This window comes from Opisthocomus hoazin, chromosome 2 (genome assembly GCF_030867145.1).
Source record: "Opisthocomus hoazin isolate bOpiHoa1 chromosome 2, bOpiHoa1.hap1, whole genome shotgun sequence".
Classification (NCBI taxonomy): Eukaryota; Metazoa; Chordata; class Aves; order Opisthocomiformes; family Opisthocomidae; genus Opisthocomus; species Opisthocomus hoazin.
Genome location: NC_134415.1, coordinates 111,783,260 through 111,805,440, shown reverse-complemented (window position 1 = coordinate 111,805,440; position 22,181 = coordinate 111,783,260). Strand labels below are relative to the sequence as shown.

At 40.8% G+C, this 22,181-nt stretch overlaps 1 protein-coding gene across 3 annotated transcripts in view; it reads left to right on the top strand.

Annotated features, from left to right (window-relative positions):
• The window catches only part of EIPR1 (EARP complex and GARP complex interacting protein 1), an 88,167-nt gene that overhangs the window by 39,770 nt on the left and 26,216 nt on the right, over positions 1-22,181 (top strand). For all 3 annotated transcript variants that reach the window (XM_075414788.1, XM_075414790.1, XM_075414789.1), the window contains 2 exons: positions 6,991-7,147; positions 21,738-21,837. In XM_075414788.1, coding sequence (XP_075270903.1) covers positions 6,991-7,147; positions 21,738-21,837 — 257 coding nt within the window. The remainder of the gene's footprint in view (positions 1-6,990; positions 7,148-21,737; positions 21,838-22,181) is intronic.

Genomic DNA, 22,181 nt, shown 5'->3' with positions numbered 1-22,181 from the left:
TATAATTATTTTCTTCCATGAACTACTTGTGGTGGATGTGTGAGCACATGCCTGCTGTAGGTGACCCTGCTTCGGCAGGAGGGTTGGACTAGATGACCCACAGAGGTCCTTTCCAACCTCTACCATTCTGTGATTCTGTGATCTGAAAGTACCCGAACTGGGCAGATAATGTAATGATATAAGTGGATTATGAATTTGAGATCTAAACTTTGAATCAGAAGTCATCGCTGGAAGAAAGTTTGTGTGTAGTGATAGTGGCTGCACATCTGGGTTTCTCTTGAGAAAAAGTACCAAGTGGAGACCGTGAAAGTCTGGTATAAGGGGTAGTGAACCTACCTTTTCAAATCAAGCTAGTGGTTAGAACTTGGTCCAGCAAACTTGGGCAGTCACATAAATGGCTCATGTTGGATGTAGTGACGTTTTTCCTGTTAGAAGTAGATTTCCAGGAACTGTCAAGTCATCACATTTGTCTTTGGAGGTCCTGTGATGTAGAATGGGAATGCTAAAGGTTCTTTTAAACAGAGCATTGAATGTGCAACTGTGTAGTGAGGGCCTGATTCAATGGGGGGGATAAGTGGTTCGCGGTTCCCTTTAACTTGTTAAGGAGTATAGTGTTGTAATACCTCATGAAATACCAAGTGGGTACCTTAATGCATTGCTGTCATCTAGCCCTACTTAACTGACAGCTGCTGTGTCTTTGTTGTTGATGAAAGTGTGTGCCTCCGTGAGACTCCTGCTTTCTCTTTGCCCTTTTTTTATGTGTGAAAGTATCAGTGTCAGTAATCACGTTCAGCTTCACTAGCCATAGTGATGATGGAAGCCAGCATGTAAATAGGGTTCATTGGCTTTTATTGGTATATTGTCCATCTCTCCTCAGCACAGGGTTAAATCTCACAATGCTTTTTATATGGGCAGCTGATACCTTGCTTCTTGCGTGGCTCCCACTGTTACACTTATGGTGTGTTGGTGGTAGCAATAGCAGGAACATTATCACAAGCAAACAAAAGCTGTAGTTGGTGCTAATTTCTCCATTCTGTTCTACTCTGTTAAAATACCTAGAGAGATATATCTGAGGTGTTAAATGAGCTGCAAGTCATTGTTGTGACTTAGGAGATCTGGTCATGCGAGGTGTCAGAAAGAAAGCATGCTTATTTGTGCTGCTAAGAAGCTTTTACAGTGTTGCAGCCAAATTCTGCCTGAAGAGCAAAGTTCAGCCCATCAATCTAGCGATGGCTGCAGTTCTTCACTTGAGCTGTCCCTATATGGCAGAGTTCCAGAAATGCAGTCAGTAAATTTTGAGCTCGCTCAAATAGATATGTATCTGCAGAGCATATCCCTCAAAAAAGGTATGTGCTGGACCACTGTCTCAAATCACCTCTGGGTAGCATAAGAAACATCAGACTATTAAAAAAAAAAAAAAAAAAAAAAAAAAGGCAATTTGTTGCCTTCTCCAATTTTTCAGCCTGCTGACTGCCTGCTTTCTGTGGCTTCTGTCTCCCGTTTCCATATGACCTGATGGGTTTACCCGTCTGTGTCACACCGCATGCCTTCATACTCTTGGATCATTGTGTCTGCATTATTGTTCAGCCTGTGAGGTTTTTAAAACCTCCTTACGTGTCTGTATATATAGTGCAAAGATGGGAGCCTGTTGTCTAGAGGCCCAAGCCCCCTCATATGTGTTGTATTGGTGTGCAGTAAATGTGAATTTATGGTCACGTGTGATCTGCATACTAACAAGAAGGCTGCTGTTCATGCAGTTCTTTCCACGTGCTGGAGTAATGAGACAACAGCTAAGCATGGAAGATGTCCTGTGTATAAATGTCTGGACTGTTGCGTGTTACTGTTTTTCTGCTAATTATTTTGACTTTCAGTTTCACTTGAAAACATATCTCTGTTAGGATACAGAGTGAGCAACTGTGTTATGGTTTTACCCTGTTCCCATGTTTCTGTTTTTCAAAAATCAAAGGCTGTCTTTTGGTAGCTAAAAAGTGCATATAAGTGATGGAAAGAAATTAAATTGCCTATAACTCTATTCCTGCATATATCTCATCCCATGTATTTCAGAAAAAAGTAAAATACATTACTATTATTAGTAAGAAAGAGTACACAGGCTTTTAACATGGAAGATTAGTTTCTTAATGCAGAAAAAGCACGGTGTGTTGTTTTTGTCCCTCTTCTTTTGCCTGTGAAGGACATGTTGTCAAATGAATAGAAGATGGATAACTTGTAATGAATTGACTAAAAGGTCTACAAGGTTGTTATTTTAAAAGAAGGTGCGTTCTTGAATAATTTGGTTTTTATTTCTTCATTTTATTAAACTAGGAGAAGGATGTTTACATTCATTAATAAGGAAGAGTGATAACTCTGTCAATGGTAAGGAGGGGGCTTCTGAACACTAGCTGCTTGTTCCTGTCCTACCGAGAGCATTAATGGGCACCAGCTGGGCTGTAGCTATAGCAGCTTCACCACTTGAGCCTTGCACAGCAAGAGCTGCTGTGGCAATGCTGCAGAAGGGCCTCCTGTGCAGATTTAGGAAGTATACACTTCAGTTGTTGTTCCCTGGGCAACAGAATGACTGCAGCCAGCTGGCTTTGCACCACCTGAGCTGATCAAAGAGCAAACCCTTTCAGGCTCTAATACTTCAGCTCCTCCAGCTTCAGTGTGAATGTCTGCAGGCAGTGGTGTAGGAAGCATTGTCATTCAGGTTTCAAGGTTAAACACAGGGGAATGAAATACAATGACAGCAGAAAGTGAAATGGAAACATGGTTCCCGTAGATAAAGCCATCTGATGTATATAGCTATTGATTATAGGAAATTAATTTTATAACACTGAATTATTAACGTACACACAAAATGTGTTTTGGAATTATTCAAGAACAGGAGACTAGCAATAATTGGCTCAAATTTTGGGAGAAGGAAAAACAGTCAAGGGTGATTTATCATATATGTTTAGTTAAGAAAGACCATAAAGAATGATTGAACACAAAGATTAAAATGCTTTGTAAAATGATATAATTAGGGAGGCTGAGCTGAGCTGGATCTGGTCTGCTTTGGGTGACTACTGTAAGCTTCTGACAGGTCAAGACTGCGGTTGTTACTTATGTCAGAGCAGACTTCAGTAGCATGGCAAGTTTTATTCAGCAAGTGGCACCAGATGCGTGAAAGGTAGATGGCTGAACAGCAGTGAACTGCAATGTTGGCTGATGTGGACCTGTGTAATTGCGATCAAAATCTGCTTGAGTCTGTTGGATGGGTGGATGGGAAGGGCAGGTGATGGTGTTTCTTGTACGTCCATTGAACTCTATTCTTACGCTTTCCCCTTTGTATTATGGCAACACCTACTTAACACTTTGCTTAAAAGGGAAGATAACTTCTTACAACCCTCTTTTAAACTTTTTTTATCATATAATAAAGATTGATACTGCTTTTAATCACATCTCTTAAAATAAGCTTCTGTATTTTTTCGAATGTCTCTGTTTACTGCCTGTGAAAGATACTAGCTTCACTTTTGGAGAAATTACTCCAGTGGGTGAACTGGTGGCAGGCAGCACATGGATAAGCAATAGTACTTACTGACTTTGATCAAGTTCTAAGTATGCCTCAATTCACACCTGAAAGAGGAAGGCAGACGGAGCTCCTGGGTTTCTGCATGTACTCAAACCTCTTATTTGTTGAAACTGTGGAGTATTGATTAGCATCTACGCTTGTGATGAGATTTTGGTTTTTATGTTCTTTATATTTTTCCATTTCGTATTTGTTTTAGTAATATTTGACTGATGGAAGTGTCTCTAAAGTAGTTTCAGGTAGACTTTTTTGCTTTTTTTTGTTGTTAAAACTTAAACCATCAAGCTTCTAAGTAGAATATTTTCTTTATCTTCCTTACAAAAAATGTATATGGGATAGGGAGAATTCTACTAAAGGGATTTAGTGTGGGAAAACAATGAAATTACTGGGTTGTTTTCAATTGGAAAATCACTTACAGCCTCCTATATAATAAGTATGGCTTTTTGTTCTCAAAAATATACAACCAAATGGAGGTCTGAGTGAGAACACTTATTCTTGATAGTGACAACCTACACGGCGTCTTTCTTGTGAATCTGTTCTGATTTACTGCATCAGTCATCCAGATATCAATTGGTTTCTTAGTATGTTTACTGGGGGTGCATGTTACGTCCTTTTGAAAGCGGTTATTTATTGAAGAGAATAAACTGTATCTTTCAAGAAGTCTGTATAAACAGATTTTTATGACGCTTGATGTTCAGTTGGCTTCATTGTTTTGCAGTCTGTGGCATTTTCTGAATGTTCATGAAAGAATGTTTATAATAATTCTAGTAATTCTGAATGACAGAAAATTTTAGGTTCTTCTCTCTAAATCTGGAGATGTGACAGAGCTCACTTCTTTCATTTTGTAAGTCTTTAACTGTAGGAATTGCTGAAGCAAAATCAAGGGTGGTGTGAGGTGCATAGATAATCCCTTCTAGTTTACAATTTTTTATGAATTTGCAGATTTTTAATCTTCCACAAGGGCAGGAATGGCTTTCAGTGTCATGAGCAAATGTATTGCATCTGGAATCAGCAGTCTGTGTTGTTATATCCACCTTTTTCTTATGGCATCTAGTCCTGAAATGATTGTACGGTTGTTAAGGAAGGTATGCTGGCTACTGTGTTCCAGCAACAGTACAGTGAATTGATCTGTTGTGTGTGACATAACTCTAGACAGTAGTAATGGGTACTTGTAGTTAATGTTACATACTTGTTTCTTTTCAAACTCTCATTAATAACTTCCTGTTATGTTTACCTTTCAGGCAGGTTTTTTTTTTTTTTTTAGAATTATTTCTTTTTCAAAGGCTATTACTTTAAGTTGGAACAACTCTCCAAGGGGAACAGTGTTTGGAGGAAGATAAATGGGATGCTTCACCTGTTTGCAACTTCTACTTTTTTTTTCTTTCCTGTGTTGGAACAGTTGGTAGTGGAAAGATGAAAATTGTCATGGAAATAGCTCTCATTGGGAAGTCCTTTTGAGTGCTGCAGTGAAAATTGGTATCGATTTGACCAAGTTGTGACCCTTTGCAAATTGCACACTCTCCATGCAGAGAGTTTTCTCACTTGCTCGACTTGTAAAGTAGGCATTGAAAGATGGCCTTGTGCTCTGTAGCCACGGTTATCTCTCTCAGGCTTTGCCTGAACTCACCAAAGTCTGTTTCTTGCGATTGGTTACTGTGCTCTCAGAGCTGCCAGCATCATGTGTAGGTAATTCCTAACTCAGTGCTGTCAAAATGTGGGATTATTTGCTCATTCCTTTAAATTCTTATTTGCTTGTTTCAACTTCGGATCATTTCAACAGAAACAGGCAGAAGAAACTTTGTATGTATAGGCACTCTGGCAGATCTGTGCGTATGCTATCCTCTGCCCAGGAGACAGTACTGATGAGCTTGGGGAAGCAGTGCGTAACGGGGAGGGTGTTGCAGTTGGAACAGTACTTTTAACTCCAGCCTGAGCAAAAGGTATACTGAAGATGCATGATGCATTAGACAAGGGATTTGTCTTGAATGAGGAGAAACAAATGTGACAAAGATTAAACAGTTTGTTGTCTCATTCCTGGATCATTTTATGTGAACTGTATTCTAGTAATTCAGTGGGACTCTCTTCTGCAAAACTTTCGCTTGTACTCTATGGAAGTGTAACTTTCAGGTTCACGACACCGGTTCGGTAGTGCTTAGTTAAACCCACTAATGCTTTTCTTAATATACTCAGTCATAAAAATACATCAGAAACTAGCTTAACCTTATCCTTTTTTGTTGGTGCTGTGACATAAATAAAAATTATGGTTTCAATTTGAGGTAAGGATGGAAAAGTAGTTTCCAAATATATAAATAGCTTTAAGGAAGGTGTGGAAACATGACTTAAATAGACACTAGGTGTTTTGCTTGGTTTTCTTTCTTTAAATGACAATGCCAGTTATTCTGTAAAATATTACATGTCTGCTCATGGCTCTGGCCACGTCTGCTCATGGCTCTGGTCAGGCACTCTGCACTGAAATCAACCGAAATGTACTTGGAGACAGAACTGTGAGAAAGAGGCATGTGAAATAACCTCGGGACAGAAAACATGTTGTCCATTGCTGCTTATCCTCTGGCCCTCTCACTTAACACATCCGCCGGCAGGTAGTCACTCCCCTTGCCTTTGCCTGACGTTGCTGTGGCTGGTTTTCTTTGCTCCTGCTGTAGTGGATCCCACTGACCTATTCATGCTGATTTGCCCTCTGTGAACCTTGGACCAGCGGCTGGAAGACCATGAACATACGCAGTGCTGCTCTGGTCTCCTCCCGTTCTGCACTGCTACAAATTGCTGTATTGGGTGATGGACAATGCTATATGTGCATAGGCCGTATGTTATTTTCTCCTCAGTCTGCGGTTGGCTTGTTGATTGTACAGTGAAAGATTTTGCTATATGCATGTGAGTTTGGTTCAGTCTTTTGGAAACTGCTTTTCTTTGCTAGGATTAGATGAGTGAAAAACTTAATTTTGCAGTAAACAGTTACTGGTAGTAAACGATAAAACACAGTGCTGTAGATTCAACTGAAGATAGACCTCAAAAGGAAAATGTTAAAACAGTGTCTAAAGCCTTATTGTTAAGGAATTGAGCAATGTAACTAGTGGGTCGTTTTCCTTCAGATCACTATGGCGACTGAAGCTTGGACAACTCGCATCCCAAAGAGTTAGGTTTTCATGAGCTCTGAATCTTGCCTTTAATCAGGGAGACACGCATTAAATGCATGCTAATTATGAGTTTTGCAGCAACTTGACTGCAAACTTAAGGTCTGTGTCTGTATCCACATTTTGCATTCCTTGAATTCATCTTGGTATAATATTTAAAATATTTTAAACAGCAGATGTGCATGGCTTATAGATTTGTGTAAATGTTGATGCACTGTATACAAAATATGTCTCCCATACAATGATCTGTTGACATTATTCTCTGTTGCTTAGCTTCAGACAGTAAAGTCATGACATGTGCTGCTGTTTGGAGGATGCCGAAGGAATTGGAATCAGGCAGTCATGAATCCCCTGATGATTCATCAAGCAACACTCAAACCCTGGAGCTACTCTGTCACCTTGACAACACAGCCCATGGCAATATGGCCTGGTAGGATTCTGCATATTTTATACTCCTAGAAAAAGCCTAAAGGATAGACTTGTGCGGTTCGTTTTGTGTAGATTTATATTGTAGAAGCTATGCTATACACTTTAAAACTATTCCATCTTTAAAAAAAAAAAAAAGTACAAATTGGATTTTTAGCCCCAGATGTTTCATAGATTAAGAACATTTATTATAGTCCTGCAAACGCATATGGAGTAACAGTCTGTGTACTGTTTTAATGTGTTTCTCCCCACCTGCCCCCATCTAAAACCTTTGTTGCACAAAGGTTTAATACTTAGCATTTCAGTCTTTTTATGGAATATTAATTTGATGTTACACTTCAGTCTTTCTTTTTGTCTTCACTCAACTGATTTGGCGTAAGTGCAAGTAATTTATTGTTTGTTAAAGGTAAGAATTCATTATAGTATAATATGCCTGTTTAACTACTCTTTTCTGTTGCCACGGCACCTCAGAAAAGACAAGAAGAGCTGCAGTACTGCAGAGGGTATTACAGAGGTTGGTTTCCCTTTCCTTCCTGTTATTTAGAAGAAAGTTAAATTTGCCCTTTGTGTATGTGCAAATCTTTTGCTTTATGAGCATGTAGATGACATGTTCCCACTGCTTCCTGGACAGATGCAGAGTAAAGAAGTGTTGATACACTTAGTTCATATTTTACAAACTACAATGTTGTTTCACGTAGTTTTGGGACCACCTGACCGTCTTCCCCTGGCAAGGAAAAGTTGAAACTAAGAATGTGGTCTGCTGTAGTCTCAGGAATGTCTTGTCTGGCAGAAAGAATAGAGAATAGGAGGTGGTGATGCAAGTTGTACGATCCGTTTCACAATTATCAGAGAATTTTAAAAAATAGATGTGGAATAACGCAGCAGATTTTTGCACATGAAATGTGACAACTCTAAACTGAAACCAAACAATGATAATACAACACCAGCGTTGGATATTGCTTTAATTAAGTGTCTTACATGACAGTGGAAAGGCCCTCTTCAATTTCTGTATTCGGACACCTGCTGTGTAAGATATCCATCGTAATCTCATTATATTTAAATATATTGTAGTAGGAGTAATTTTCAGTTATATCAAAAGGGAACAATACTTAAAATCAGTCTCAGTTCCTTTTCAAAATCTGGCTACATAAAAATTTCTATTCATTAACTAGTTAGTAAAAAATAAAGTAGAATTTAGAAGTGATAGTTAATTCAGTTGATTTTTAATTATGTCATACATCATACCATAAGTTTTAAGCATCTGTTTCTAGCCACTAATTTCTAGTTTGAGCCTTGTAGATTAAGTTTCAACTAAATAATAAAATAAGTAGAAGGCAGTATTTATTAGGTGGTTCCTGGACAAGACAGTGTGTTGAAAAATGTGTTATCTAGGCGGCATCTTAAATCTCAGCTTCCTGAATGTTAAATTTGTTCGTGGTAGTATCTTTTAATTTTTTACTACTTATTCTCGTATGAATCCTTCCCTTTAGAACTCTTTGATTATATTAAAAAATTCCCTTTTTGTTGTTGAAACATTTTGATAATTAGCTTCCAATATAGTTAGGAATATTTTTTGTTAGTTTTCATCTTCACCTTTTATCCCTCAAGATTTGTACTTTATGTCTTTGAATTTTCCATAGTCTGTTTCTATCTGAGAAAGAAATCGAGCAAAGGAGGCAGGAGACCTGCATGGTTAAACAAGGAGCTTCTAGCAGAGATCAGGCAGAAGAGAAAGGTCCATGGAATGTGGAAAGAGGGGCAGGCCACTTGGGAAGAGTACAGAAACGTGGTGAGAGCATGCAGAGATGCGACGAGGAAGGCCAAGGCCCACCTGGAATTGAAGCTGGCAAGGGATGTCAAAAACAACAAGAAGGGCTTCTTCAACTACATCAGCAGCAAAAGGAAGGCTAGGGACAATGTGGGGCTGCTGCTGAATGAGGCGGGTGTCCTGGTGACGGAGGATGCGGAGAAGGCAGAGCTACTGAATGCCTTCTTTGCTTCAGTCTTCAGTGCTAAGACTGGCCCTCAGGAATCCCAGGCCCCGGAGGTAAGAGAAGAAGCCTACAAAGAGGATGACTTTCCCTTGGTCAAGGAGGACTGCGTGAGGGATCGCTTAAGCGATCTGGACGTCCACAAATCCATGGGCCCCGATGGAATGCACCCACGAGCGCTGAGGGAGCTGGCAGATGTCATTGCTGAACCACTCTGCATCATCTTTGAGAGGTCCTGGAGGACAGGAGAGGTGCCCGAGGACTGGAGAAAGGCCAATGTCACTCCAATCTTCAAAAAGGGCAAGAAGGAGGACCCAGGGAACTACAGGCCGGTCAGCCTCACCTCCATCCCGGGAAAGGTGATGGAGCAGCTTATCCTGGAGGCCATCATCAAGCAAGCGGAAGAAAAGAAGGTTATCAGGAGTAGTCAGCATGGATTCACCAAGGGGAAATCATGCCTGACCAATCTGATAGCTTTCTACGATGACATGACTGGCTGGGTAGATGAAGCGAGAGCCGTGGATGTTGTCTACCTGGACTTCAGCAAGGCTTTCGACACAGTCTCCCATGATATCCTGCTAGGGAAGCTGAGGAAGTGTGGGCTGGATGAGTGGTCGGTGAAGTGGATAGAGAACTGGCTGAATGGCAGAGCTCAGAGGGTTGTCATCAGCGGCTCTGAGTCTAGTTGGAGGCTGGTAACAAGTGTTGTCCCCCAGGGGTCAGTACTGGGCCCAGTCTTGTTCAACTTCTTCATCAATGACCTGGATGAAGAGACCGAGTGTACCCTCAGCAAGTTTGCTGATGACACCAAACTGGGAGGTGTGGTAGACACACCAGAAGGCTGTGCTGCCATTCAGCGTGACCTGCATAGGCTGGAAAGCTGGGCAGAGAGGAACCTGATGAGGTTCAACAAAGGCAAATGCGGGGTCCTGCACCTGAGAGGAACAACCCCATGTACCAGTACAGGCTTGGGGTAGACCTGCTGGAGAGCAGCTCTGTGGAGAGGGACCTGGGTGTCCTGGTGGACGACAGGTTAACCATGAGCCAGCAGTGTGCCCTGGCTGCCAAGAAGGCCAATGGAATCCTGGGGTGCATCAAGAAGAGTGTGGCCAGCAGGACGAGGGAGGTTCTCCTTCCCCTCTACACTGCCCTGGTGAGGCCTCATCTGGAGTACTGTGTCCAGTGCTGGGCTCCCCACTTCAAGAAAGATGAAGAGCTACTGGAGAGAGTCCAGCAGAGGGCTACAAGGATGATGAGGGGACTGGAACATCTGCCCTACAAGAAGAGGCTGAGGGAGCTGGGCTTGTTCAGCCTGAAGAAGAGAAGGCTGCGAGGGGACCTAATAAATGCTTATAAATATCTGAAGGGTGTGTGTCAGGAGGATGGGGCCAAGCTCTTTTCAGTGGTGCCCAGTGACAGGACAAGGGGCAATGGGCACAAACTGAGGCACAGGAAGTTCCGTCTGAACATGAGGAAGAACTTCTTCCCTCTGAGGGTGACGGAGCACTGGAACAGGCTGCCCAGGGAGGTTGTGGAGTCTCCTTCTCTGGAGATATTCAAGACCCGCCTGGACAAGGTCCTGTGCAGCCTACTGTAGGTGAGCCTGCTTCGGCAGGAGGGTTGGACTAGATGACCCACAGAGGTCCCTTCCAACCCCTACTATTCTGTGATTCTGTGATTCTGTGATGCCAGAAATCTGTCGCAGCCTGATCACCAGAGGAGGAATAGGGGTCATATTGCTGCTTTATATCAGGATGTGAATGCCAGAAATCAGTTATTTCCTCTAGTATAGCTGGTAGAAAGTTTGCATGCAATTTTCTGTCTCCTGTTGCCTGACTTCGTTAAGTACCAGTGCTCACAAATATCTGCTACCATTTAATACCCATTATCTATGTATGTGTATGTATATATATAAAAGATTTGAAAATATCCTGTGTTAGAAAGATAAAAGGTGTAAACTTGGCATTAGTGCACCTCACATCATCTCAGGCAAGCACAGCTGAGTTGAAGTATCTTGTTCTAGAGCAGGCTGTTATATTCCTGCCTCAATCGTAGTGGAAACAGCTCACGTAAATGAGTAAAATAAAAGTTTTGTGCCAAATGTGTGTCACTTAACAGGCCATGTCCCACTAAGTGGTGTGTTGACTACAAATAGCGACTTGAATATTTTTTTCTATTATGCATTTCAGATGTTTACAGAAATATGAAGCTACTTTAGACACGGTACAATTATTGTTAGAACCAGCCATAAATCAGAAAAGCAATTTTCCTCAATGCAAGGTGTAAATACTTTTCAAACCTCAATGTAAGACCAACATTCTTGTGTACACAATTGCTTTGTATGAGATCAGCAGTGGTCTGGCATCATACGCTCGTGGCAAGAAGGACAATGCTTATACTGGCTCTGTCATTTCCCTTGCCATTAGAGCATCCTTTTGTAGATTTTACTCAAAAAAACACAGGCTGCATACTGAACCCAGGTGTTCAGTGTGACCACATGCGCTTTAAGGAGGCTGTGTAACCCACAGAGCCTAGTAGAGCAACGTGTCATAAGCACTACGCTTGTTAACAGTGGAAAAGTTTTTAGGTCATGATAGCTTTTGAAATTATACTTTTTAGATTTGATAGACCTTAAAAAAAATAAGTTAATTTTTGAAAATGATTAGTCATAAGGCATGTTTAGAAAAAAAAGAAAAAGTTAAAAATGTAAACTGGGCTTTCTTCACATCTTCATATGCTGGGCAGAGTGCCCTAGTTGACAGTACAGTTGAGAGATGCAGGGTGTCATGTTGATTTCAGCCTTTGTGGCACCTAGTCTGAAATTCTGTGATTCCAGATAGTAGCTCATTGGAAGGTATTTTATGTGTCTCGGCATCCACAGCACAGGTGTTGCACAATATTCATGGATCTAGGTTGCAGATAATAAACAATTGAGACTTGACTGTAATTAAGAGAGGGAAAAAAAAAGTAAAATTATTCAGAAGATGCAACTGATTATGTACTCTGGCATCACTGCCTGCATCGGGGCTTTACTTGCTTGTACTTTTTGTTCATATTTGCCTTGCTCTGCTTTATTTGTTAACTTCTTTTCATTAAGGTTTATCTTCTTTCATTGTTTTTCTCTTCCATTAAGGAAGGCTTATAGTTGAAAAATTACCTAGAAACAGATTTCAATGTTTCTGATATCATGTATTTAGGAATGCAAGGGGGGATTTTTTCCCAGGTCTGGTTTGTTGGTATTGGTTTTGCTTAATTGTTTACTGGTGTTAGGAACTGATCCTGTGTTTCCTTACGTTTATCTCATCTCCTTTATGGTATTCTGTGCTTAAATGTCTTTGAAGTTTCTTATTAAAAACTAGCAGGGACATGTAATACCGCTTCTCTTCTGTGAACCAAGACTAAAAGAGCATTCCCAGTTGATTGTGACTAAAATCTTCAAGTTTCCTTGCATATGTCTAAACACTGTGCCCCTCCTGCTCAAGATATTTTGAACCAATTTTCTGCTCTTGGCAAAACCATTGACAAAAATCTGATCTCCAAGATATTACAGGCAAGTGAAAAAGAAGCGTGCTTTTCTGCAGCTCTACTTTATCTGGATTGCGTGAGTTGCTTTGTTTAAAAATTAAGCATGAGTATTTGCTTTCAGTTACTGAGATTTGTTTACTGCATCTAAGCTTTGAATCTGGGACCTGTCAGAATTTTCACTCAAACTCTTCTGTGGCATAGAGTTTAGAAAATTAAGCGGATGCTTAAATTAGGCAAACAAATAGGCCTATTAATAGCTCTGTTTGGTGTAAGTCTAAGACTTTTTTCAACCTCCTACCTATTGTTCCTCATGTGAGCCAAAATGGAAAGATACATGGGAATTTGTGTGTTCATTTTTTTTTTTTTTTTTTAAAAAAGCCTTTTCCATAAATTAATTTTGTAGCTAAAGGTATGTATTCACACAGTGTATACATGCATAACCATGGGTATGTTAGTCTATGGAATGTTTTATTATTCAGTAATTAAAGGAACTTGCCATTGGGTATCTTGCAAGAAGCAGTCCAAGGTACAGTCTGGATAGGAGAAGCCAAGGAAACAGGACAGCAATTAATGAGATTTTTGATTATACCTATGAGTGCAGCTTGGAGGAATCCCTAAAATTGTGTCTGTTATCCTGAATACTTACATTTTAGGACTAACCTACTGTTCTACTTCTTCCTCGGTTTTCCTACAGACTTGACAGGATAGTCCTCAGGGAAGAAGGATACGGCAGGCCATGAGAGAAAATGTAATCTGTGAGAACTTGAATTCAGAACTCAGCAGGGACTTTCTTTTGTCAGAGATGAAGGTGCAAAGCCAGAATTTCTCCCCTGGGCATCTGCTGGAAGCAGGCTTGCCTGTATCTACTTAACATGCTTCCTTTTGCTTTTTAATTTCGGGACGTTTAAAATAGGGTAGATGCTGTGCTTCAAAAGAAATGGAGAACAAGCGAACTAAGTTGGATGGTGGTCCATGTAATAAATTTGGAAGAAGATAAGAGTGAAATAAATAAGGGGAAACTGATACGTGGACAACAGGTACAAATGTAAGTGAAAATGAAAGGAGATTAGAGGCAAGAAAAATGGGAGCTCAGTTGTGGGAGGCCTGAAAGGTGAGGAATGAAGAATTCATGTTTTGTATAGACAACAACAATCAGCTGCTAAAAAAAGGTGAAAGGGATGAATATGTTAGAAATAATGACAGATTACTTCATTAACCTTCTCTACTTTCCAAAGTTGATTTTTTTTAGTGTGTCCCACTCATTCAATCCTAAATATGGTCTTGCAGATATTACCCCATTGGAGAGACATTAGGGAGGAGGACAAATTATGACCTTTTTAAAAAGTTGCAGGTGTTTCAAGAATTCGGGTATGTTTATAACTAAAATATTAAACTAGAATTTTGAATTCATAAATAAGAAAGTCACTATAAATGAGCTATTTCCACAGACCTTTTTTTTAAAGTACTATTATTTTATTTGATATTTCATTTAAGGTCTCCAAATCGAGTACTGACATGTACCATCTCTTCTCTGGCTGTATGATTACACAGTATGGAGCAACCTCGTGAAGGTTTGCTTTCTACAAAAATATGGATTTTCTATAACAGTCATTTCAATTTAAATGGAAGCTTACTGTATTTAGATACAGAAGATACTATACATGCATACTATATTATTGCTTCAATTTCATCATGATCATTGTGTTAATGAACACAGTCACCTGACAGGAGTTAAGCACATTTGTAATTGATGCCCTGAAGACAGGTGAGTAAGTGCATTCTGCAAGTGAGGTCCAGAAGTGTTTTACTTTTTTTTTGGCTTTTAAATTGTATTAAAAAACCCCAAACAAAAAAAAACCCTCAAACAAACAAACATCCCCCCCCAAAAAAAAACAAACAAACAAAAAAAAAAAACCAAAAAGCAAAGAAAAAACCAAAAAAAACACCCCAAAACATTATCTCAAGAAAAAAAATCCAAGAAGTAAGAGAATCTGAAACTCAAAAGAAGAGTTAAAGTGGTGTTTTTAATAGCTCTGATACTTTCACATTGCATTCAGGCAACACGGAAAAAAAAAAAGAAATACTGCAAAACATTTTAGTGGTCTATATTTCATGAATCTAAAGAAGAAAATAGCACTTCTTTTAGGAGGATCATATGGTCTTTAATATATGGTATATTAACTGTTAGATATGTTTTACAGCAAAATGTAGAATCATAGAATGGTAAGGGTTTGAAGGGACCTTAAAGATCATCTGGTTCCAACCCCCCTGCCGTGAGCAGGGACATCTTCCACTAGACCAGGTTGCTCAGAGCTCCATCCAACCTGGCCTTGAACACTTCCAGGGAGGGGGCAGCCACAGCTTCTCTGGGCAACCTGTGCCAGTGTTTCACCACCCTCATGGTGAAGAATTTCTTCCTAATATCTAATCTAAATCTGCCCTCTTTTAGTTTACAGCCGTTCCCTCTTGTCCTATCACTACACACCCTTGTGAAAAGTCCCTCTCCATCCTTCCTCTAGGCCCCCTTCAGGTACTGAAAGGCTTGAAGGCCACCCTGGAGCCTTCTCTTCTCCAGGCTGAACAGCTCCCACTCCCTCAGCCTATCCTCATAGGAGAGGTACTCCAGCCCTCTGATCATCTTTGTGGCCCTTCTCTGGACCTGCTCCAACAGCTCCATGTCCTTCCTATGTTGGGGGCTCCAGAGCTCGACACAGTACTCAGGTGGGGTCTCAAGAGAGCGGAGTAAAGGGGCAGAATCACCTCCCTCGACCTGCTGGCCACACTTCTTTTGATGCAACCCAGGATACGGTTGGCTTTCTGGGCTGCAAGCGCACATTGCTGGCTCATGTTGAGCTTCTCCTCTACCAGTACCCCCAAGTCCTTCTCCTCAGGGCTGCTCTCGAGCCACTCTCCGCCCAGCCTGTACTCGTGTTTGGGATTGCCCCGACCCACATGGAGGACCTTGTACTTGGCCTTCTTGAACTTCATGTGGTTCATGCAGGCCCACCTCTCCAGCCTGCCAAGGTCCCTCTGAATGGCATTGCTTCCTTCCAGCGTGTCAACCATACCACACAGCTTGGTGTCGTCGGCAAACTTGCTGAGGGTGCACTCAGTCCCACTGTCCATGTCGCCGACAAAGATGTTAAACAGCACCGGCACTCTGAGGCACCCCACTCATCACTGGTCTCCACCTGGAGACCATTGACTGCAACTCTTTGTATGTGTCCATCAAGCCAGTTCCTTATCCAATGAGTGGTCCATCTGTCAAATCCATGTCCTTCCAATTTAGAGACAAGGACATCATGCAGGACAGAGTAAAATGCTTTGCACAAGCCCAGGTAGACAATGTCAGTCACCCGCCCTTTGTCCACCAAAGCTGTAACCCCATCATAGAAGGATACCAAGTTGGTCAGGCACGATTTGCCCTTGGTGAAGCCATGCTGGCTGTCCCCAGTCACCTCCTTGTTATCCATGTGCCTTAGCATGGTTTTGAGGAGGATCTGCTCCATCATCTTGCCACGCATAGAGGTGAGGCTGACTGGCCTGTAGTTCCCCGGGTCTTCCTTTTTTCCCCCCTTTTTAAAAATGAGGGTGATGTTGCCCCTTCTCCAGTCAGTGGGGACCTCCCCAGACTGCCAAGACCTCTCAAATATGATGGAGAGTGGTTTGGCAACTTCGTCCGCCAGTTGCCTCAGGACCCGCGGGGTGCATCTCATCAGGCCCCATGGACTTGTGCACCTTCACGTTCCCTAGGCGGTCTCGAACCTGGTCTTCTCCTACGGTGGGTGGTTCTTCATTCTCCCAGTTCCTGCCTTTGCCTTCTGCAAGTTGGGCGGTGTGGTTAGAGCACTTGCTGTTGAAGATTGAGGCAAAAAAGTCATTCAACACCTCAGCTTTCTCCACATTCCGGGTAGTCAGGTCTCCAGCTTCCTTCCAGAGGGAGCCTGCATTTTCCCTAGTCTGCCTTCTATCATTGACATACCTTTAGAAGGCTTTCTTGTTCCCTTTGACATCCCTGGCCAGATTTAATTCTGTCAGGGCTTTAGCTTTCCTAACTTGCTCCCTGGCTACTTGGACGATTTCTCTGTATTCCTCCCAAGCTGCCTATCCTTGTTTCCATCCTCTGTAGGCCTCCTTTGTCTGCTTGAGTTTGGCCAGGAGCTCCTTGTTCATCCATGCTGGCCTCCTGGCATTTATGCCTGACTTCCTCCTGAGCTTTGAGGAGGTGATCCTTGAATACTGACCAGCTTTCTTGGGCCCCTCTTCCCTCTAGGGCTTTACCCACGGTACTCTACCAAGCAGATCCCTGAGGAGGCCGAAGTCTGCTCTCCTGAAGTCCAGGGTGTTGAGCATGCTGCGCACCCTCCTCGCTGTCCTAAGGATCTTGAACTCCACCATGTCATGGTCACTGCAGCCAAGGCTGCCCTTGACTTTCACATTCCCCACCAGCCCCTCCTTGTTGGTGAGAACAAGGTCCAGCATCGCACCTCGCCTGGTGGGCTCCTCTGTCACTTTGATGAGGAAGTTGTCCTCAACGCATTCCAGGAACCTCCTGGCTTGCCTGTAGCCCTGCTGTGTTGTCCCTCCAACAGATGTTGGGGTGGTTGAAGTCCCCCATGAGGACCAGGGCTTTTGAACGTGAGGCTTCTATCTGCCTATAGAGGACCTCATGTAATAAATGAAATAACTTTTTTGTTATGAAAGTCTTTCCTTATTTTAACATTTCATCTGTCCCAGTTCGAGAAGTATAATTGTGAGGAAGGAGATATTTGTATAGAGGTTCCTTGAAAAGTGTCAGGATTGCCGACAGCATGGGCTGGAGTATAAACTGAACTCCAGGGGTTTTTAGGTCTTTTGTAACAGCGTTCAGCTGATGCTGTATTTGTGTCATAGGCCTTTCAGCAGCCTCTTAGCCGAAAAGGCACCTAAAATAAATTCACCTTATCTTTCAGGTTTTTTAGGAAGTTACGGTTCTTGTTTTACTGTGTCTTGAGGAGTTGGACACCAAAATGTATCTCAGTGGCTGAGAATTTTGAGACAAAGTATAACTTACATATGCTGCTTCCAGCAGCATGGCCTTCAGTACACTACAAAGTACCCAGAACTATTTTCATTCAGAAACGTGGCCGCTCTGTAGAGCACTTGGGTAAGGAGGAAGAATTGTGGGTTCCAGGTTGTCCTCAGTCTGATCGCCTTCCTCTTAGGATAATGTCCTAATCACCTGATTAGCAGAGTCACTGTAGATTTGAATCGTTGTAATGCAAAGAAGCAAGGATATTTGGGTACATAACACATGAATTTTTTTGATGGGCTACACTGAGGCTGCAGGATGTCCTGCCGAGTCCCTGAGTGTTTGGGTGTTTTTTCCTTTTTGCAGTGCATGAGAATTTTCAGTCTCGCAAAATTTTTCCACTTGCAGAAATAAATGGTTGTCACTTCTATAATTATGGTTAGGCAGTAGTTAATGCTTGCTTTGTCCAATACGTTGTGGCTGGCTGCAGTTCACATCTATGAAAGTGTTTGCGTGTTGCTTTATTCTTCTTTAGTCTATAACGGAGAACTTTGAATTGCTCATTTGTAAAAGCTCGGTACGTTAATAAATGGTGGTGTTAACTATTCTTTTCAACATAAAACACAGATAATAGAGTCCTTTTATGTGTGCATTTGAGTGAATATTTTAAATTATCTTTTTTCTTTACTAGGAAAATGTTCTCTGTAGGATTTCATTTTTTTTACCAAAAACCACTAGCTAGAAGCTAATTTGAAGCATCAGGAGTCAGATGATAACAAAATAGGGTAAAAGGCAACAACTATAATTGCTTGTCTGCTGTTTATAGATTATCTAAAGAGCAACTGTGGAGTTGACACTCAGTTTCTGAGTGGTGGCTGTGAATTTGACAGTTATCTTGTCCATTTCCGAAAACTGTAAGCATCAGCAACTGTTGGCACACTCAAGAAAATGGTATTGCCTGGTTTATCTGGTTTTCCTTTTTAAAGATTATCACCATCTCTGCTGTGTCTGAAAATTGTTCTAAATGAAAACTTCATTTTTTGTAAAATGTGTGTCTTGCTTTGAAAGTCAGGTGTGTTTTTTCACTCACAAGTGTTGTTCCCCCTCCCGCTGCTCCATGGTATCTGGAATGTTTAACATTCAGTCATGACTACAGAATACAGCTAAACAAGTAAGAAAGAGAGATTTGAGTAACAACCTCTTAGATTATAAAATCTGAATGATCACTACAACCACACCCATAAAACAATGAATTTTCGTAAAAGATAAATTAAATAGAAGCAAAATGGGCATCTTACAAGGACTGAGTGAATGTGGAGAGACTTTTTCATTCCGAGGTATGTCAGCTGGGTTATAATTGGCTCTAATTAGCATTTTATTCAGCTATAAAAATGCTTTACCTTGAAGTTCAGTGACACTCAAAGATGTGAAATTTCTTCATACCTTTGAAAATACCGAAGAAAGCACTTCCAGTCTAGCTTTTACAACTGAAGGTTCAGTAATCAGTGCAGGAAAGGGGCAAATACTTCAAGAGGCATAAAGAATATTGATATTTGGCTGGAAGACTCTTCAGGAGTTAATTGGTCAAACCAGATTTCATTGTCTATAATTTAAAATGTCTACATATATCAACACCAAATGCCAGTTATACTTTAAGCAATATGTAAGAAAAAATATGGACTTAAATAAAAGCGATCAGAATCAGCTTGAAGATTTCTTAATTACAATTTCAGTAGTGTGGTAATCCTAATGTGTTTTATTTTTACGTTGGAAAATTGTATTGTGGAATTTCTTATCCTGTTACGTGTGTTCATAAAATATTTTAATCTCTGACAGATCTAATTGATATATCTATGCAGCAGTACTATATAAAATTCTGAAATACCCATGTCAGTGCCAATTGGTTACTTATCATTATGGGCAAAATGATGCTGAATGAACCTGTAATTCAATCTGCTTCATAATTTTTATTATCGGCACTTGTTTTCAGTTGCTTATAAGTTTTTCCAAGTTGTACCATACAACTTTAACAAGAAACGTTTTTGAAAATAAGATTGACAAAACTGTAGACAAAACAGCCCGATTTAAAGCAAATCACACAGTCATTCCAGTTCCATGTCCTTGTTAAAACACCTTTAAAAACATGATGGCAGCTTAATGTGCTAAATGAAATGATTTTGTCCTAATGCAAGAGAACTCGTTGCAAATGAACTTTTATAGAAGCAGTTAATTTCCATAGATTGAAAAAATAGTAAGGATGCAGGTCATGGTTCCATCGGAAGATAGATGCAGAAGCTAGTCCTTTCTTTGATCTGCTCTGTTGCCTTAGGGAGGAGTTCAGTGGTTGAGGAATCAGCCAACTCACCCTTAGTTATAGTTCAAGCTTTTTCATCAACTTAATGTTAATTTTCTTTTTTGGCATAATGTGATTTTTCGCTGCCTAGTCTGTCTTCTCTATAACAGCAAACAGGTTCAGTCATCTGCCTGCATATCTAATATTTGTTTTACTAAAAGTGCAGAGAAAAAACAATGAAACTCTTCACGGAAGAAGCAAGAGGATTTTGAGTGGAAGGTATCACCTGAGAATAACTGAGGTTGTGTTTCACTTACAGTGTGAAAAAATGACACTGTGTCACTTCCTTCTGCTGCCTGCAACTTCCTATTTTCTTCCCCTCATGTCTTATACTATAGGATTGTATCAAGGGGCATGGCTTAGATCTGGCGCCAGCCAGGTCATATCCACCATCTAGGAGTAACGCAAAATTTGAGATAAAATAGGAGCATGTATAGCGTGCAGTACAAATTTAGGAAGGTAGCTGGTGGCTGCTTAACACTGGGCTCACTTGCCCAAGGCTGCATCTACTCACGCAACTTTCTTTCATCTCTTCAATCCGGATACTGAATTGATTCATGCAAAAAGCTAAATAGACTAGAGAACTTGTGTCTAGTAATGGACTTTTGACAGGCATCAAGAGATACTTCTTCATATATCCACTGAGGGTGAAAACAGCATATCAAATGCCTTTGAATAACTTATGTTTTGTCTAGAGATGAGAGGAAGTTTCTCCGTGTAGCTACCAATAGTAAAGTTGTGATCTCTGCCTTCACCTGTATTGTGTTACTTCAAGATGAGTCAGAGGCTGCACAACTTTCTTTTAGAAGTTCTGGGTGTGGAAGCCTATTCTCATCAGATGAGAAGTATTATTATTTTAACCTTACTGTTATCTGCAGCAAATTTATTAGGATTGTAGTTCATATACTTAGCCATACTGCCTGTACCGACTGACGTGAATATGCTGCTTCTCATAGGCAGAATAGAGATGAGGGCTGGTTTCTTGCTTCCTTCATGTATACTACAAAACTGGTGAATCACAGGTAAAAGGTGTATGTTGACTCAGTCACGATGACAGCTGCTGAGCTGGAAAAGGTTTGCATCAAAGCTCTGAGGCTTATGCTTCTCGGTACATCTTCAAAAAGGATGCACAATGTTACACATGAAGACCTTTTGAAGTTTCAAGCTAAAGCACTCGAAAGTGAGTTTATGTCAAGGCCTCTGCTTTTTTCTGTGTACATATGCAGGATGACCACTACAATGGCATAATCACTGTTTGTTTTATATGATTGCAGTATGATTCAGTATGCAGAACAGGGGGCAGACGGAGTAAGGAGTTTGAGAAGCTCTCTTACCGTTAGACTAGCATGTAGGGAAGCTGGATGGCATTCCTTCTTCTGACAGGTTTGGATGGGATGTCAGAGGGCACTCAAAAGAAAAAGGATGTGTACATTAACGCTAACTAAAAGATTCCATAAGCAAGCCTAGGTTTGATATTACGTAGCTTTAAGTAACTGATGCTGCAATAATGTTCCTCTAGTATGTGTAAAAATTGCTAGATTTCTCGTTAATGGCAGATTTTGCACTTAAAATATGGAATCGATTTCAGCTGAAGGAAACCAAAACGTTGGGTATGTTTTGGAACAGATTAGGTCCACAGAGTTAAAATGGCTTGCTAGTACAAATTCTGGTTGGTTTTAATGTTAGGTTGTTTTTTTCGTTTTCTGTTTTACAGTGTTATGTGGGAACCAATGGGAGACGGTAAAAAGATTATTTCACTGGCTGATAATAACATATTATTGTGGGATTTGCAGGAAAGTTCAGCCAAAGCTGTGGTAAGAAATTTTCTTTAACAAATCATGATAGACTTGAATATAGTACAAACAACAACATTTATTAGGCTAGAATTTCGTAATCTTTTAACAGCTCCTTCAGAAATAACTTGTTGCCTTGAACGTGGTGGGGGAAATGAATACTCTACCAGTTGTCTTGAATGTGAGTGTTTAAGAGTAGGAAACTTGGTGTTTTGTATCTGTTGCTAGTGGTTAAACATTTTGCTTCTTCTAGAGTTACCCTTACCTTCCTACTGGTTTTACAGTGAAGAAAGTAAAATAAAGCATTGCTAATTTGGTAAATGTGTATGAGGGGAAAGTTGGTGATTGGTAAAGCCAAAGGTTGC